At 44.3% G+C, this 19,345-nt stretch overlaps 1 protein-coding gene across 6 annotated transcripts in view; it reads left to right on the forward strand.

Moving 5' to 3' along the window:
- The window catches only part of SASH1 (SAM and SH3 domain containing 1), a 299,036-nt gene extending 283,165 nt beyond the window's left edge, over positions 1–15,871 (forward strand). For all 6 annotated transcript variants that reach the window (XM_014531305.1, XM_005883721.2, XM_014531308.1 and 3 more), the window contains exons 17-20: positions 5,174–5,287; positions 9,021–10,123; positions 11,403–11,534; positions 12,483–15,871. In XM_014531305.1, the coding sequence (XP_014386791.1) occupies positions 5,174–5,287; positions 9,021–10,123; positions 11,403–11,534; positions 12,483–12,746 (1,613 nt within the window). In that variant the 3' untranslated portion in view covers positions 12,747–15,871. The remainder of the gene's footprint in view (positions 1–5,173; positions 5,288–9,020; positions 10,124–11,402; positions 11,535–12,482) is intronic.
- Positions 15,872–19,345: the final 3,474 nt, after the last annotated feature.

Raw genomic sequence — 19,345 nt, forward strand, 5'->3', positions numbered from 1 at the left:
AGAAGTGTTCCTTGCTGTATCAATGCACTCAGTCACCAGAGGCCTCCCGTAAGCAGTCAGCATATTCTTAGGTCCCTGGAGTCACTCATTTGGTCCTACTCTTTCCAAAGCCAAAGTCCATTTCGTATTATATCAAAAACACAAAGACATAAGTTCCCAGTGCAGACCTTCCTACGGGAGCAAAAGATAACCTTACTGCTGATGTCTTTTCTGGCGTGATTCTAGGTCAGTGATGGCGAACCTATGACACGCGTGTCAGAGGTGACACGCCAACTCATTTTTTGGTTGATTTTTCTTTGTTAAATGGCATTTAAATATATAAAATAAATATCAAAAATGTAAGTCTTTGTTTTACTATGGTTGCAAATACCAAAAAATTTCTATGTGACACGGCACCAGAGTTAAGCTAGGTTTTTTCAAAATGCTGACACGCTGAGCTCAAAAGGTTCACCATCACTGTTCTAGGTACTAGTTGAGGAAAATGCTGCTCTAAGTGACTGAGAATTGAATCACAGCTTTGTTAAAAAATGCAGTAGATGTCACGTTAAGAACTGTTGGGAGGTGTGGTTTCAGCAGGTCGGTGGGAAACCTGGGCCCAAAAGTGATTGGCAGATGGGGAGAATGTTGCCCAGCCAAGGGTTTATTACTTCTCAGAGCACACAAGGAGTTATTTTCTTCCTGAATAGGTTGTCTAATGAATAAATGAAATTCATCAGCTTCCGTGAAAGAAGCAGGAAGTGGCTGCAGTGAATACATACTAGTAGAGCAGAGAATCCCATATCGCAGGGGCTCGGCCAAAATGATAGCTCATTTTTACAGCCCGTGAACAGAATTCAGCGGGCTGGCAGCTTTTATGAAGTCTGTTTAAATACACTGTATCCTTTGCTCCATTAAGCTAGTCTTATCTCGCTCTTTATTCTTCAATCTGACATCAAAAATAGTCCTGAAATTATTCATCACAAACAGAGCATCCTTTCCAGTTACTGAATTCCAATGCATTTTCTTTCAAGTGCTTTGCTTAGGGATGTCAGTAGCTAATAGCATTTCTGTTGTTAAGACACACCATACCATGGTTAATGGTGGAAGAGGAAAATTGTACATTACTGAAGGCATCAGGCCCCAGAGACAAGGACGCACGTGTCTCCGCTCAGTTACTCTCACTCCTGCGTAGGAGGCCCCTCCTCTACACCAACTGATACAGGGGCCCACACACCATCAAGTAGCTGTCTGAACTCTAGATACACACACTGCCTTCAGGGATAGGTTTGGAGGGAATAGTGTTTTGTAGTGAATAGCACTTTAAAACCATGTCTCTTCAGTATTGGAGGTGTCTATTGGGGGGTCTGTGGCCAGGTTGTGTTAAAGAGCCTGGCCTAGTTCCTGGTGTGGCCAACCAGCTGTATTAAGAACAATTAAGGTTAAATCATCTAGTCTCCTGGACCACATCTGCTCTATAAAATAGCTCATTTGCTTTTCCTTAGTTGCTGAGAACAGCTGGTTTATAAACCCTGTCCTTTACCATTCAGAACAGGGGAAGCAATGTTAAAAAAGGAGTAGAAGGCAGGATCTGAGCTGAGTCTCTGTTGTATCTCATTGCCTCAGACACCTTGTCCTTCTCAGAACCCCAGCCTGAGATTTGCACAGGAGGTATTTTGTAAGGGGGAACCTTTGCCCATCATGATGCTCACTCAGAGGTCCAGGGAGGGCTCTTTGCCGCTTCACAAATCCCATTTCAAAGGTATGCTGTGCCTCTATTTATAACATTCCTAGTGCAGTGGTCAGCAAACTGCGGCCCCTTGAGTGTGGCTCTTCCACAAAATACCACATGCGGGCGCGCACATACAGTGCGATTGAAACTTCGTGGCCACTCTCAAAAGGCCAAAGAGCCGCATGTGGCTCGCGAGCCACGGTTTGCTGACCATGGGCCTAGTGCATAAAGCAGCACTTCCTTTTATTGGCTCTAAGACAAGGCTTCCAGGACTTAGGGTGCTAATTAGTGACAAGGCTCTGGGTCCAGATGATAAGGTTTTACATTCAGTGCAGTTAAATTCTGTGTTTAAGAAATATTCTAAGCAACTGACCATTAGAGGAACACAGTAGATTTATGTCAAACTAAATTCCTAATCACTGGACAGATAGAGAGATATAATGAGGTCTTAGAGATCTTGCAAGTTTCTAGCTCAGCTTCCACAGTGGCAAAAAGCTCATCTACCAACCTGCCTTGTTGCACCATGCCTGGGCAATGCCAGCCTTCCTACAGGGTTCCATTTGGAAAAGACTCTCATTGTCCAAAAGCAATTGCCTACAGTGCTCCCACTGCCCCAGGCCTGCCCAATGAAAGCTCTCTTTACGAAAATAATTCCCATAAGAATTTTAATGAGCAGTTATTTCAAATATGCAGAAAGGTACAGAGAAAAGTAAAACAGATCCACATATCCACCTTCTAAGTCCAAGTCAAGTGAACATTTTGCTCCGATTCTTTTCTTTTAAAGAAATAAACGGTACAAGCCCATTGAAAGGCCTGCTATCCAACAATTCCCTTCCCTTCCCTTCTTCTTTCGGCGATAACTGCTCTCCAAGAAATGGCTCATGTCCTTGTGCACAGAACCTTCTGATGTTTGGATACTCATCAGTGTCCAAACATATTCTTCCTCCTTCTGTGTGCATGTGTATATTTGTGTTTGTGTGTGTGTTTGTGTGTGTGTGTGTCTCGAAGGTGGGGGTGGGGGTAGGAGTGGGGAAGAGTTTTAGCTCCAACAAAGTCCCTTCAGAGGCAAGTTCAGAAGTCAGCCCAACAGTGTAGTCCTCCCCTCTTGTTTGACTGTGAGAATTCTCATGGTTCTAACACACCTCTTTTCCTCTCTGTACCTTGAAATTAATGATAGAAACTGCAGGGAGAGGATATGGCCTTGATTCTGCTGCACATGTAAGGGGTACCCCACCTCTTCTTTCTCTCCAATGGAGGAGGGCAAGTTTTGGGAAACTCTGGCTTTTTGTTTTAGGGAATTTTGCTAAACTTGATAGTTAGGTTTCTGCTCAGTAGTTGCTGACTAAATCCTTTAGGAACAAGTGACAGCAGCCCCTTGACATATGCCTCGTGATTCTACAAATGGACTTGGTTTTCAGGCGATGGGAGCGACCCCTTCCATCCCCATGATAACTTCGGTTACCCTGCTGTGTCTGAGGAGGCTGCCATCCCCAAGGGAGCAGACACAGTCTGCGTCTTCGTGCAGTGGCAGGGGGCAAGTTTTCTGTTTCATTCCCACTGGTCAGCACTTTGGGGTCTGTTTTAGCTGAAGCAGTAACCGAACTGTCTTGCCAAGGACAGACTACATTGATTCCTCTTCCTGGGTTGTAACTGATAGCTCAAAGCCCTCATTTTATAAGTATCGTTTTCCTAAATAACACGCTGGGCTAGGACAGAGACCTCTCCAAATCCACAGACTCTTCCACACAATGAGGACATCACTCTAGAATGTTCCACTTTTTGTGCGGGGCAGGGGGGCGTAAGATTTGCTCTTGTGCATCCAATTAGTTAGTTTTTCATTCATTATTTAAAAAATAGCACTCCTTAATTTGGGGTCTATTTTAAGGGCTTCCCTTGCCATGATTTCTGCCATGATTGCTGTGATAAAATGCTTTCCATGTGAGTAACACAAACAGGAAGTGGTAAGTGGACGTAGAAGAGGCTGGCACATATGTGGGATGGCAGCCCTCTGCCTTCCCACAATTTACTTTTTTAATGACCCGAGAAAGGGCATCAGATTTCTGGTCTGTTGATTTCTTTCTTTCTCTGTGTCTGTGGTAGGAGGGGAGGACAAGTGATGAGAAAAGGAAGGGAAAATAAAGCCCTTCATCATGCAACTAGTTCTTTTATGTAGAAAATGTTCCCTCGGTTTCTGTGTTATGTGCCCAAGCACTTACTCTGTGTAATAACAAAAGAGGTTCTTGGTGTAACCTCCATCCCAGGTCAGGCCACACGTGCCCTTATTGTGCAGCTTGCAGAGTGACCGCTGGCTGGTGAAGCCCACGGGACTTCCACGGGACTCACTCTAGGCCAGTGATGGCGAACCTTTTGAGCTCGGCGTGTCAGCATTTTGAAAAACCCTAACTTAACTCTGGTGCCGTGTCACATATAGAAATTTTTTGATATTTGCAACCATAGTAAAACAAAGACTTATATTTTTGATATTTATTTTATATATTTAAATGCCATTTAACAAAGAAAAATCAACCAAAAAATGAGTTCGCGTGTCACCTCTGACACGCGTGTCATAGGTTCGCCATCACTGCTCTAGACAGACTTTCACTCAACAGAAGCACCTGCTGCCTTTCTTTAGAATCAGGACGTTCAACTTTCATCATCCACCTTCAGAGTGTTTATTACTCAGGGCCCCAGGGAGAGGGCTTCCTGAGCTTTCCCTGCCTCATCCTTTGGGCAGAAATGCTGACCCAACACAAGGGAGAAGACAGAAGGGAAAGAACGCCCTCTAGCTCAGTCCTCACCATAGACACAGAAGGATTTCTTCCTGGCCCCTCCTGGGTGTAGAGGTTTGCGTCCCATTCTGCCTGCCTTGCTTCATTGAGATAATGCAAGGCCCGGCACATGTCACCAAGGCCAAAGAATGCTTGTAAATTGTAACAAAATTCAATATTTCATTTGACACTTTGATAATGGCTGCTAAATTTGGAAAGCATGGGACAAATAACTTGAAACACAAACCTTAGAGATTTCTAAAAAGCATAGGCTCAACTGCTACTGTGAAAGGGACATCCTCACTCTTTACTTCTGCCCATGGGACCATCCCTGGGAGAGGACTGTGACTACTCTTCCCTCACTGTTGGCACAAGACTCTGGGCTCCTCCTGTTCGAGACTGGCCTCAGGCCAGTCATCGTCTGGGTAACCTAAAAGGCATCCACATACTCCAACTATCTACTCTCAATCTCCAAATTTGTCTTCATGTGATAATTTATTTGAAAAGAAAAATATTCTGATCTCGTTCATTTTTCTCTCATTGACTTTAAAGTAATTAGTGTTCTTCCAAAAGTCCAAGGCTTAAACATGTATGGTATGCGTGGTGATGGCTGAGGATAAAACTGGGATTTGGTTGACTTGGGAACTCTGCTTTTCATTCCCCTTATGGTTCCATGCTTTGTGCTCACCTTCTCCAGGTAACAGCGACCAGTCTGGATCCCAGGAGAAGCTGCTCGTTGACAGCCAGGCCCTGAGCGGGTGCTCCCCACGAGATTCAGGATGCTATGAAAGCAGTGAGAACCTGGAAAATGGTAATGTCGGCACAGATGACCATGGAGGCACCGTCATGTGCTTTGGCTAATGACTGTCTTTCTTCCTCTGTCTGAGCTTTGGGGAAATACAGGCAATAGAAGGAGGACATTTTCTAGGATTATTGGTACTTAATTAAGATCCTCAGGAAGAATGAATATCCTTCAAGAACCTAGGCAATTGATGTTCTTGAGAAATGACTACAGCCGTTTTCCTATTGGTTATCCTTCCATCCCTCTTAGACACAAAGGGAGAGTTCAAGACTAAAGAGACCCTCAACTTCCCATTGTCCTGAAACTCTTAGAATCTTAGCACTCAGTGTAGATCATGGAAAGAGCCATGAAGTTTAAAGTGAGGAGACCTGGGTTTGAAGCCTGAATAGAACATTTATGAGCTGAAGACTTTGATCGTTACCTCATGTCTTTGAGCCCTCTTACCTCTGAAGTAGCAAGATGAGTTTCTCTTTCATAGATTGTTGTTGGACTTAACAAAGCAGTAATACATTAGTAATATCCAGCATTTATTCAACACTGACTGTAAATTAATTGGGCAGTGAATTATATATGGATTACTAATTATCACTCAAAGGCATATTTTATAGATGGAAACTTTAGAGCTCAGAGAGGTTATATAATACCTGAAGCCATGGTTCTTTTCTACTCTGGCTCATAATAGGCTCTCAGGCAGTATTTTAGACTTTATTTTCAAATACCATAGCATTTTCAAGTCCGTCCTCTACTTAGTGTCATCATACATCGACCAGTGGTGTCTGGGCTTCATTGAACTGTAAGCCAGAAAAGAATGTAGTTTGTATTTGTTACAATAAGTACCTCCAAAATCCAGGATGGATTAAAATAAGTGGGCCTATTTTTAAACAAAGAAAAAGACAAAGCATACCATGGAGGACCTCGTTGCAAATGTGTTTGCTTATGTATTCTGTGGAGCAAGAATATCTCAGCGCTTGGGACTATCATGTAGGGGCCTCCCATTTCAATCTGAGGATTTCAAGGAGCCCCTCTGAGAGTATGATGCCAAGCCAGGGCATGAGGTTTGGTTCCTTCAGCTCCATCATCGTCCCTCACCTCAGTTTTTCTCCTTTCGGACATAGTACGCGCAAGGAGGGGCAGCCCTCGGTGTTTTCGGCTGTGCCAGTGAAGCAGGAAAGCTTGTTACCTCGGAGGTCATAGTTCCAGGGCTCCTTCAATGAAAAGATGGATTCTGTGATGGTCTATCAAAGATGACAGTATGAAAACACAGACTTTATCCAAACGTTCATTGCTTCATTTTTTTTTTTCCTGTGGAAGCTAGGTCTCTGAAAATAAAGGGTCTACAATTACATCTTAAAATATTACTTTTTGTTTTTCAAAAATCTCCAAGTTTCTGACCAGAACACAACTACCCACATCTAATAAGGTACTTCCTTCTCCTTCAGAGAGCTTGGCTGCGGCTCAGAGTTATGGTCCCCACACTGCATCACTGGGCCAGCCCTACCCATGGACTAGTTAATAAGGGGAAGTTATGAGAGAATATGTGATTTTGCCCTTAGTTGGAGCATTGAGTCCCATACCCACTGCAAAAGATGGGCTCTTTGAATCAGTGGCTTACTTATAATATATCCTCCATAGTTATATGCACATGGATGACATTCAGGAAACAGTATTGGGACAATAGGATCAACCATAAATTTCATTTTGGAAAGCAGAATAAAAGTATGCAGCAAAGGTCTGAAATTGCCAAAAGTTTACAATTCAAACAAACTAAAAGCATCCCCCCCCCCAATCTTTTTGGCTTTAACCACTTAACAGTTAAAGATATGGTACCTTCCCCACCTTTGTTTATTCAAATATTAAATCAGGTTGCACAGTTCTGGTCTAATTCTCACTAGGAAAGTATTTTCATTGAAGGGAGAAATAAAGGTGTGTTTAAAGGAAACAGTGCTTCTAGTTCTAATTTCTGGTTTGTGAGGGCATATACCCACAGCCCTGTTTTGTTTTGTTGTTTTTTTAATATATTTTTATTGATTTCAGAGAGGAAGGGAGAGGGAGAGAGAGAGAAATATCAATGATGAGAGAGATAGGCTCATTGATTGGCTGCCTCTTGCACACCCCACACTGGGGATGGAGCCTGCAACCTGGGCATGTGCCTTGACCAGGAATCAAACCATGACTTTCTGGTTCATAGGTTGATGCTCAACCACTGAACCACACCAGCTGGGCCTCATTGTTATTTTACTTATTAGTATACTCATCTCTATTGGAACACACATGAATCCCTAGCACTCAGTTGGTTGACTAGATTGGTAGGAATTTTACAGATGTCACTGGCCGACTTTCTAATGCTCAGAAGGATTCAGGTGCACCTGCGCAAGAACTAGATTAAAGACGGCTCACGTCAGGTGAATTCAGGCATCTTCCGTCATAAGCAGAATGTGAACATGGAATTTGTACATGTAGTTTATATTGAGAGTATGGGGTGGGGGTGGGGGGAACACCGTATTTCTAAAAGTTATACTTAAGTGGTTTTATGAATTTTTAAACTTCAGATTTAATGTATATGCTTCATGAAGAATTTCCCCTTTCTAATTTACCTGTGATGATTTTTCTACTACTGAGAAATGGGACCATGGTCAGTATATTTAGTAGTAACACTGGGCTAATGATCTCCATGTAAAACCAGATAATAACCTAGCAGTGCCTAATAATGTTAGCTTAGCATGTTGCTAACATACAGGTGGCGAGGTCTGAGGGCTCACATTATTATGCACACAGGAAGACAAATGTCATTTGACTGGGTCTCTGCTTTGCCAAATGCAAAATACTAGGATCTTTTGGCTCATGTTTTATCACCAGGGATCTTCCCCTCAGCCCAGGATCAAGGCACACAACCAGCATGGTACTAACCACAGTGAGAGAAAGAGAGAGAGAGAGGGTTAGATATTGATGAAAACTAAGCATTTAGAACGGTGTCTGACCCACAGCTAGTAAATTCACCATGAGGCTTAGTGGTTAATATCAGTCAACAATTGCCAAATAAGTAGATTACATCTGGTTGATAGTCCAGTTAATAGTCTGACAGTTTGTTTTAATCAGGGCTGTCGTTTCACTGGGAATTAGAACCCTGTCAATATTTTATAGATTATCTCAGGCAAAATACTCTCGTAAGCGTGTTCACTTATTTGTACCATGGTTGGTTGACTGCTTCTAGGATTCATTTATTTTAGACACAAACCACAAAGAGGGGAGGGTGTGGAGGAAGGTGTAATTTGAGAAGTCCCTAGTGAACCTTAGGGGGCGGCACCATTTATGAACCTTTCCCAGCACGCAGGGCACTGCCCCTCTGCAACCGTGACCTTAGGGAATGACACTCACTAGACAGAAATCCCGGCCGTGTGGCTTCTAAGTGGGTTGTGGATGGTCAGCCTCTTCCACACCGATTGCAGCTAGGAACAGACTTATTTTGTTACCTGACACAGCGTATTTCCTTCCCACGTAACTCCATTAATTTCGATCTCTGAGAGTCCTTTAATAAGAGTAAGAATTTTTTCTAAACGTAAAAACGAGACTGTAGTGACCCTTTTACCACTCAACATCACGAATGGTGCTGGTCGGCCCTGAGTGTGTGTAATTCCCTAATGGGATCTAGGAGTTGGAGATTTCAGTTATGTTAGCACGCCTGTATGTATCCGATTGATTCGCCTTGTAAGATGGGATTGTAACCCACTTCCTTGTCCCTCAGGCAAGACTCGGAAATCTGGCCTTCTCTCTGCCAAGTCATCAGCCGAGTCCAGCTTGAAGTCCTTCAGCAGGAATCAGCTGGGCACCTTCCCAACGCTGCCGTTACCCAAGTCGGTGGCCGCCCTGAAGCAGGGGGTGGAGAACAGGCTGGGCAGCGGCCTGACCCCTCACTCTGTCAAGCGCTGTGATCAGCCCTGTGCGACTGGCTTGAATAAAAACCGGAGAAGCCTCCCCGTGTCCATCTGCCGGAGCTGTGAGACCCTGGAGGACCCGCAGCCTGTGAAGACCTGGCCCCGATCCCAGTCCCTGGATGACCTCCAAGGAGAGCCTGATGCTGAAAACGATGTGCCTGGCGCGGTGACAGAACCCTGCCCTCAGATTGTACCGGAAGTGCCACAAAAGACAGCCTCCTCCATCGCCAAGGCTCACAGCCCCCAGGGAGATTCTGCTGTTGACAATGCATTGCTACTGACCCAAAGCAAGAGATTTTCTGACCCTCAGAAAACGACTACTAAGAAACTGGGTGGCTCGATTACAGCCACTTCAAGTGGCATGTCACCCCCTCCGTGTTTGCAAAACTATGATGCTCAGCCTCCTAGACACAGTTTAACAAGGACTCCTCTTGAGGGTCACAGAAAAGGACTTGCTCTTGAAGGAACCTATCAGCCCCCGAACACCAAAGAAGGTGAGCAGAGGGGCCCTGAGGCCGTAACACCAGGCCGACATCCTACGCAGCCTCCACCTGTTCCTGCCAAGAAGAGCAAAGAGCGCCTGGCCAACGGCCTCCACCCCTGCCCTCCAGGTCCTAGCGCACCGAGCCTGCCCCTGAAGAAGGGTGGCTCCAGCGGCCCCAGCGACTGTCCCTCTCCTCAGGCTTCTGAGCCTCCCTCCAGGCAGGAGCCTGGCAGCCCACCAAGCTCACGGCCACCGCCCTGGCTCTCCGAGCTGCGGGAAAGCGCAAGCCTCCAGGAGCACGGTGTGAGGCTGGGCCCGGCTGTGACCAGGAAGATCTCCTGCGCTCGAGGAGTCGATCTGGAAATGCTCACTGAAGACAAGTTACGAGCTGAAGGCATCGATCTCACTGAGGAGCCATATTCTGATAAGGTATCCAAGGCCCCACTTCAGAGGCCTCTGATTTTATAGTCAGGCGAGAGGAACACCAGTTAACCCAGGAGGCCAGCCCGGAGGCGGGGGCCATTCTGGCAGAGCATGGGGTGGCCGACAGCAGGGGCCTCTGCAGCTTGGTGGTGGCATGATGGGGGCAGAGTGTCCAGATTAAATGCAAATACAGCCTTGGATGTTCTTTTCCTTTCTCTTTTTTCTTTTGCCTGTTTGTTTTTAAACTTTGGCAGCTGTACATTGCAGGGAGAACTATCAGTCAGTACTAGAACTGCTTCCTGAAAGGTTTGGTTTAGACTCTAGAGGACAGGACAGACCTGAGTTCCAGTTTTCCTGTCTTAACTCAACATGTATGTTTTTAGACATTAAAAATTCCTCATTTCATTTTCCTATTTGTAAAATGGAATTGATAATAACCTACATAACTACCTCTTAGAGGTATTATTAGGAACAAATAAAATAAATGTGAACATACTTTGAAAATTATAGAACCCTATTCAGATGTAATAATTGTATAGTACATCATCTTGTATGGATAACGGGGGAAAGATGATGTGAAAATTGCATTGTACCAAGAACATTGAGCTCTATAATGAAAACTCATTTCTCAGTTGAAACAAATAAAGAGTGGTCTACCAATACCACGATGACTTTGAAGACAAATGAGAATAGATGTAGCCATACGTTTCTCAGGGAAATGCAAGCTCTGTTATAATATAATGCAGTCATGGCATCCTTGTTATAAAATTGTGAGCACGAATGCCTTACAATAACGTCCTCCTTCTCCTTAATATCTAGTGAGTAACCCCCTTTGGAATGACGCTGTAACCAACTGGGCTCCCTGGCCAGGCCTGCGATATAAGTCTTAATAGACGAGGCGCAGCAGGAGGCTACGGCAGAGCAGAAGGCTGCCCTTCTCCCTGCAGTTTAGGAGACGGTTTTCAATAATATTTTGCAAAATGATTAGGTAGAGTGAGGTGAGGGCATTGGCCCCCCAAATGTTGGATGGTTGTGTTCTACTTTAATTATGTTTCAAAATATTTTTTAGAGCTCATGACTACCTGAAAGATGAAGGTGTAAAAGTACTCGGTCTAAAACATTCTGACTGTAGAGAAAACGTATTCACTTCAAATAAAAACTTCTGTTGCTGTTTCCCGGTCGTCGTAGCTCAATGTCTTAACCTACCTTATGCTTGCTGTCTGTCCTTGGAGAAAGAGAGATCCTCGCGACCACGCCTGACACCGCATTTCTGTTCCCCTCGCAGCACGGCCGCTGCGGGATCCCCGAAGCCCTGGTGCAGAGATACGCAGAGGACCTGGATCAGCCCGAGAGGGACGTGGCCACCAACATGGACCAGATCCGGGTGAAGCTGCTGCGCAAGCAGCACCGCATGGCGGTGAGCAGCCGCAGTGTGCACTGCGGGGGGCCCCCTCACCCCGCTTTTGGAGTCCATTTAGTTATAGAGCTTAATGATGCCACAAAAGAACTTTTGTTAAGAGAACTAGATTCATGCCCTGACAACTGAAAAGAGTCAGGTTTCAAAACCGCATTGAAGTTCTTTTGTGTCATCAATACTGCAAAGTGTTCTAGTAGGGAATGTGCTGTAGTTTAGCCAGTCTGCATGGGTGAAACATTTAGGTTTTCTCCAATTTTTTTTTTAATAATGTAGTGAAAAACATTCTTAATACATCTTTGTGGACATCTGAGGTTAATTTCTGAGGATACCTGACTTGACAGGGTTTGCTTCCTGGCGACTGCACACAATCTCAGGGTGTGCACACGGAGTAGTCAGTTACCTTTTGGAAGGTGTGGCCCTTGGTCTTCCCCAAGTCCATTTCCCCGTCCTAGCCGATACTTGTTCTTACTGTATCTGAGATTCTTTATAACTATATCGATAAAACGTTTAATCTTCTAGCTGTTAATGTAGATTCAAATACAGTGGAAACTCTACTTGGTAAGCGCACAACCAGGAGTATTTGACTCGTCACCCTGCTGCACAGGACGGCCCACCTCTTCAGTCACCGCGGGGATCTCTCCTCGAAGAGCAGGTCACCACAAGGCAAAGTAGCCAGGAATATAAATGCTCAGAGTGTGGAGAGTTTTGGGGTTAGATCTAATTCCACGTACCTTCTAGAGCCTCACATACTTCCTTGAAAATTTGTCTCCCCTCTGAAAAATCCAGAAAAGATTCTTTATGCTGCCTGGGTTTTGACATAGAGCATCATCACTTGCTGATAGTACAGCAGTGTAATAGGTTAGCAGTGTTCCTTTTAGGCCTATAAGAAGTAGCCCTCCAATGGCACCTGTAGAGTCTTTCTAAAATTCGTTTTCTTCCTTTATCCAGATCCCGAGCGGCGGACTCACAGAAATCTGTAGAAAGCCCCTCTCCCCCGGATGTGTTTCGTCTGTGTCGGATTGGCTGATCTCCATCGGTCTGCCCATGTACACCAGCGCCCTCACGGAAGCGGGGTTCCGCACACTGGGCCAAGTGCCTTCTCTGTCCCACACTTGCCTTCAGGAGGCCGGCATCACAGAGGAGAGACACATAAGCAAGCTCGTGTCTGCAGCCAGACTCTTCAAACTGCCGCCCGGCCCCGAGGCCATGTAGCCAGGTCCGCGACGGAACTCCCTGGACAAGAGCCACCCTTTCACTGTGCTTATGATGCTGATGCAATTTCTCCTTCCCTGGACATGCAGACCAGATCCAGAAGAAAGGCCCAGTGTGTGGCCAGACGGAGCTCGAAACCTTGGCACGGGACCGATGACCCTCTCTTCTCCAGAAAAGCCCCTTTGAGGAAATGGGGGTGGTTCTCTTTGACACCCCCCTCCCCCTCCAAAGAAAAGAGGAGCACTTATTTTTATTTTCAGAACATGATAGAACCAAGATGCCAACTTGCCACAAATGCTGTGCCTCCGGTCTGTCTGGGTGCACTGGGAGAGGGCTGGGGGCAGAGGGAAGGGCAGCCGGTTCCGTTTCTGATGGTGCCGTTGACCTTCGGTCTGTCACCCTGCAGTATCCCCGAGGACCAGACAGGCTTAGCTAGGCCAAAGTAACAGACTCGGGAGTGATTGTACATCGGTTGACACGCTCATTGGTTCAAAAGTAAGAAAATCTGTCTGCACTAGAGGAAAAACAGTCCTATTCTCCTTTAGATAAACGAGACATTTTAATAATTGCTTTCTAGCAATCAGCTTTTATTTGCCTTAATGTAAGCTTTCAAGCAGTTATCTAACTAGTGTTCACTACCCTGTAACCATAGTTCCAAGTCTTCAGCTTAGACTGCCATCTAACATATCTGGGATGTTTCCAGCAAAAATGGGCTTTTCTAATGATCTCATTCTCCATGGCTTATTTTGTAGGAGTGTTTATCTGGCACAAATTTCACGTTGGCTTTCAGTTTTTAAACTAGCTACAAATCTAGTGAAGAACTATCTGGAATTCACAAAGGTATCATGTGTGTATATGTGAGTGTGGGGGGTGTGTGGGTGCTTATAGAACCACCTTTCATTTTAATCAGTTTAGTATTGTTACCCTGTTGGTCACTGTGCTGCGGCAGGTCCATCCCAAAACTCCGTCATCAGATCACCTTTGCAAAGAGTCATTGTAAGGCTGGTTTCAGAGAGATGTTTTAAAAAAGGGAAGTAGTTTATGAGATGTTTTTAAAGCTTTTTTTCTCCCCTGTTTTACAATTAAGATACTGTTTTCCTTCTTATTTAGATAATTCTTTTCATTCAAATAAAGGTTCATTTTGGAGCCAGACATACCACATATTTGCCACATATTAAGTATTTGCATATTTTCGGTTGTTTCCAACTGATATCGGCACATTCTATCCTCCCTTAGTCTGTGTCTGATTTTACAGCAAGCAGAAGTTTAGGCAACTACACGAATAAGGTTTCCGTTTTTATAAGATGACTTTGCTTTACATTCTTATCGTGAGCACTGTGCTAAGCATTGAATGTGATTATTTACAGTACAAATTCAACACAAAACTCTGATCAAAAGTTCTGTAATATTTCATCTACTCGCTAAGATAAATGATTTCCCTCAGGAGGGAAAATAGTGATTTCCTTCATCACAAAGCCATCTTTAGTGTTTGCTTTATATACTTAAATCCATGTTTCAGAGGAAAGAACGTTCTCAGGTGATGTATGTGTTCATGCTTCGGTATGCATTTTTTAAAATAATAGACATTCTTCAATGATACCTTCTGTAGGGTGCCATGTGAAGAAGTTGTGGAAATCTAGAATAAAAAAGCAAAAGCTGTCGAATTTCTATGGCACTCTTAAAACAGCCCATTTTTGTCACCTTGGGTTCTGACATCCCGGTTAGCATAGTCCATTTGGGAAGTAAGGCGGCTGCAGTTCTGTAACCACGTGGCGGAACCGTATTTCCCATGGCGCGGTGGAGGCGGGGCTAAGACGGGCTTCTCACCTGTGTTTGCAGTAAGCTCAGCATGACGTGAGGGGCCCTGCTCATATTTAAAGCTGAGCAAAATGACCACGCATAAGTCAGGTAACAGGGGAAGGAGAAATCTTGTGTGAATTCCCACGTTTCAATTCCTGTTCACTGTAACATTTTCATTTAAGTAAAAATGGCACCAGAAAAGGGAATTTTCTGCGCTTGAGCTTTTGAGAATGCCAAACCGTATTTTTGTCACTCTTCCTTGGAAATCATTGCCTTTGCATACAAACCTCAAATTCAGGGACCACGAATAATTGTCGGTGGGAAGGTCTTCCTAATCTTAAAGTTCTGAGGTGGTTTTTACTTGATTGTGCTTTTTAAAATCCTTTGTTTTTAATTGTTAGTATTTGTTGAGTCTTCTTTTGCTTTAAACTCTTAACTTGATCTTAGAAAAAAAAAAGCCTCAGTGTTTGTGTGTGACATTTGACTGAGGTGGATTGGGGCTGCCTGCAGGTGTTGGGAGACAGGCAGGAGGTGTCAGCAGTATCCAGGTTTAACCAGTTGCACTTGGTACAGGAGGTTGAGGAGTCGGTGGAAACGGTTGTCTAGGGAAAGCAAGCACAAAAGAAACCTGGAGAGGCAGTTAGGCTCAGGTAGCTACACATCCGTTGTGTACATTTTTGCTTGGAAGCTGTCTAGGAGGAGATGCAGCCAGCCCCGACCACGACTGACATTCCCACATAGCCAAGTAGGAGATAGATTTCTATGGCCTGCCTGCCTTCTTAGCCAGAGCCCGTTCCTCCCACCTGAACTGGCGGCGGGTGACATTGGCAATTACTGGAGTATTGGTAATCCGTTCCTGACATAGCAAAGTTTGCTTTCATACCAGCAGCAAAGGGAGTCAGTTCACCAAGTCACTGCTGCCTGTGTGTACTGTATTCTTTACAGAAAAATAAACCTAGTCGTCTGAGTCCAAGTTACCTTGATTTTTAAATTGATAGAGAAAACAAGAAACTGTCAAGCAAGTTATATAACAACTAACAACATTGCACTTTCTGTATATGAAATCAGTATTTAAATAACTTATTTTTCTCCATTGCTGTTTTTAAACATTGTAAGTAGCTGTAATATACCAGTACCAGTATGTTCTCGCAATTGCTTCAGCCCAAGAAAGCTGTGTATTGTTTTAAAAATTGTAAAAATTATTGTGACGATTCATTTAGCAAAGAGAAAGGACAGAAGGGTTTTCCTATGTATCAAAACTTGTCTATAATTGTCATCTATGTACCTAGAAAAAAAAAGTAAATAAATTTCTTCAGTTGAATATGTCTCTTTTGTTGTTCCTTGGGTATTTCAAATATGAATGGAAGAGAAGTGAAAAGGAATTCATAAAGTGTGATTTAAGATAGAAGATATATTATAAAAATAGTAGTAACTGTATATAATTACTCCTGCCATAACACCCCTCATTGTCTGACACACACCAATTCTCTTTGCCAATGTATTGCAATTTTTTTTTCAAATGTTGCCAAGTCAAATCATATAATCACAGCATCTTAAACCATGAAGAGATTGGTGGAAGGCATTGATAGTCTAAGCCAGTGATGGCGAACCTTTTGAGCTCGGCGTGTCAGCATTTTGAAAAACCCTAACTTAACTCTGGTGCCGTGTCACATATAGAAATTTTTTGGTATTTGCAACCATAGTAAAACAAAGATTTATATTTTTGATATTTATTTTATATATTTAAATGCCATTTAACAGAGAAAAATCAACCAAAAAAATGAGTTCGCGTGTCACCTCTGACACGCGTCTCATAGGTTCGCCATCACTGGTCTAAGCCCATCATTTTCAGATGAGTTCTGAGGCCACATAGAGGGTTGACTTGTCAAATATCACACAGTTAACAAAACCCAAGCTTTCTATTGGCAAAAAAAAAAAAAATTTAGATTGGGATATTCTAGAAACGAATCAACTACACAAAAATCCTTTTCAACATGGATGTACCACAATTGACATAAAAACATTTTGTATGAGGAGGGAGTGTGTTTAATAGAAAACTTTGACTAGGTAATGCATGCAGTTGAAAGAAAACAAAACAAAAATCACCCTTTTCCCCAACGCACCCATTTCTCTCACTACAGGTAAGTTATAACCAGTGTTCGCTTATCTTTTCAAAAATGCTCTATGTACTTGCAAATATAACTTCATATGTATTTTTCTATATAGGAATGATGGCCTATTCTTCACACTTCTTCACCCTGCTTTTAAATTCAGTCTATCTTGGATGTCGCGTACCTGTGTAATATTCCATATGCAGATAATTTATTTAGCCAGTACTCTGACAAGTTTTTGCTGTTATAAAAAAAGCTGTTATGAATACAGTATCCTTATACTTAGCATCTGGAATGGCTGTGTTAAAATTATGTGTATTTTAAATTTTGATAGAATAATTTAAATCCACTGGTGGGTTTCATTAAAGGAAGTTTTACCATGACAGTATAGGTTTTGTTTATAAACTAGAGACGTGGTGCATGACATTCGTGCACTGGGGGATGGGGGGGGAGAGGGTCCCTCTGCCTGGCCTGCGCCCTCTCACAGTCCAGGACCCCTTGAGAGATGTCCACCTGCTGGCTTAGGCCCGCTCCCCACGGGCCTAAGCCAGCAGACATCCCCCGAGGGGTCCTTAGCGCTGCTGCAGAGGTGGGAGAGGCTCCTGCCCCCGACTCTGCACTCAACAGCCATGAGCCCAGCTTCTGGCTAAGCCATGCTCCCCCTGTGGGAGCGCACTGACCACCAGGGGGCAGCTCCTGCATTGAGCGTCTGCCCGCTAGTGGTCAGTGCACGTCATTCGGTAGATTTACATATTAGCCTTTTATTATATAAGATCATTGTTTTCCTCCCCCCCCCGCCCCCAGTCTGTTTTGTAAGTGGGGATATTTCATATACTCTTATTCAGGTGTGCACCTGAAATGCTGCATTGTCTTAAAGAGCTAACCATACACATCAGATCTGATTGCTCTCAAGATGACTCCTAAGATTCAATAGCTCAACTCCAAGAAATTACCTTTTTCTTACGATTCCTTAAGAAGGTTTGACTGGATTCTTGGGTTTATTCTAACCACACACTCATTTGGAAGCCTTGGAATAATGACTTTCTTTACTCTTAGACCCACTCAGAGCAAACACAGTGCTTCCTGAGAGAGATGGAGACAAAGGAGAGGCGGGTGCTCACTCAGGCATAGATGCGGACACCTCATCAGGGGACAGTGGGCAGCACTATTTGGAAGCATTCCCATTCCTCATGCAGCACCCCCCCCCCCCCCCCCCCCAGCACTGTCCGAGAACTCAGAAAAGGGAATTAGCTGTCACCTGTGGTACACTTCAATAAAAACTCCTGAGAAGTCCTATCAGACCCTGTTTGAGTCCAATATGGAATGAAGGCCACCAGGACACATGTGTGGGAGCCAGCGAAGTGAAGACTAACCTGACTAGAGTTTACCACCATCCCATGCATCCTCAACACCTGGGTAATGAATGTGGTCATAGCCATAGGGGAGAGGTATACAAAGGGCCATGGGGCCCTCCGGTTTGGCTCAGTGGATAGAGCGTCGGCCTTCAGACTAAAGGGGTCCCGGGTTCGATTCTGGTCAAGGGCACATGCCTGTGTTGTGGGCTCAATCCCCCATAGGGGGTGTACAGGAAGCCGCTGATCAATGATTCTTTCTCATTGTTGATCTTTCTATCTCTCCCTCTCCCTCTCCCTTCCTCTCTGAAATCAATAAAAACATATTTAAAAAAAAACAAAAAAAAAACAAAGCCAAAGAGCCATGGGAACCAGAGGAGAAGCTGCCTGTCTGAAGGAGAAAAGGCCAGAGGTGGCAGTTACGTGGATTATAACAGTGTGCCTGTGGGCTAAGAGCATTAGATTCTAAAAAACACAGTCTTAAGAAGCATGAGAAACTTATCTCTTGCATCCCCTAACTCCTAGCCCTCATCCCGAGTGGCTTTATCTGCTCCCACTAAATAGAAACATTGGAACCATCATGGGCCCCCTCTCTGGTTCTCCTTTCAGCCCACCTGCAAATTCCCTGCATCCACACCTGGTCCTCCCTCCTTGCTTCAGCCATGGCAAAAGAGGTGTCCCTCCATCTGTCTAATCCTTCCACTTGTGTTTGGGATCCTGTTCTGGGACATCCTCACCCCCACCCACTCACCCAGTATGTATTTTCTCACTTCTCTGCAACTTCCCCTTGAACATGGGTTTGCAATGGCTGTTGCTGCCCTTTCCTGGAGGGGGGGTGCTCACTCCCAAATGCCCCCCTCTTTTTGGATAATCATACTGTTTCCTTCGGGAGAATCACCCTCCTCTGCATTTCAAGGGATCCTGGTGCAACCGTCAGTCGTGGTGTCCCACAGCCCCTCTGAACAGAGTACAGCTTAGGTAGGGCCGTTCGGGTTCCCTTTCCCCAGAATTGAGCTCTGAGCTGAAAGTCAGGCACATAAGATGGAGCTGAGCCATGTTGATGGTGGTGACACCTGAGTCCACAATGTTCAGCAGCCGAGGTGCCTTATGCCTTCCTGTCCTTGCCAAGGCTTGTTCAGCTTTGCCTTTAATTCCTTATGCTGATGGCAGCAAACATTTCTCCTCATGCACCCCTAAAGTAATATTCCAGAAAGAAGGACTCCCTTGCATATTTTAAAATTGCCCTCCAAAAGTTTTGAATCATGAGGGAATAGTTGCAACATTATACATTTCTAGTTTACTATAAATATTTACATTTTAAAATAAAACTGCAACA

The sequence above is a fragment of the Myotis brandtii genome, unplaced genomic scaffold, assembly GCF_000412655.1.
Source record: "Myotis brandtii unplaced genomic scaffold, ASM41265v1 scaffold8, whole genome shotgun sequence".
In the NCBI taxonomy this organism is placed as follows: Eukaryota; Metazoa; Chordata; class Mammalia; order Chiroptera; family Vespertilionidae; genus Myotis; species Myotis brandtii.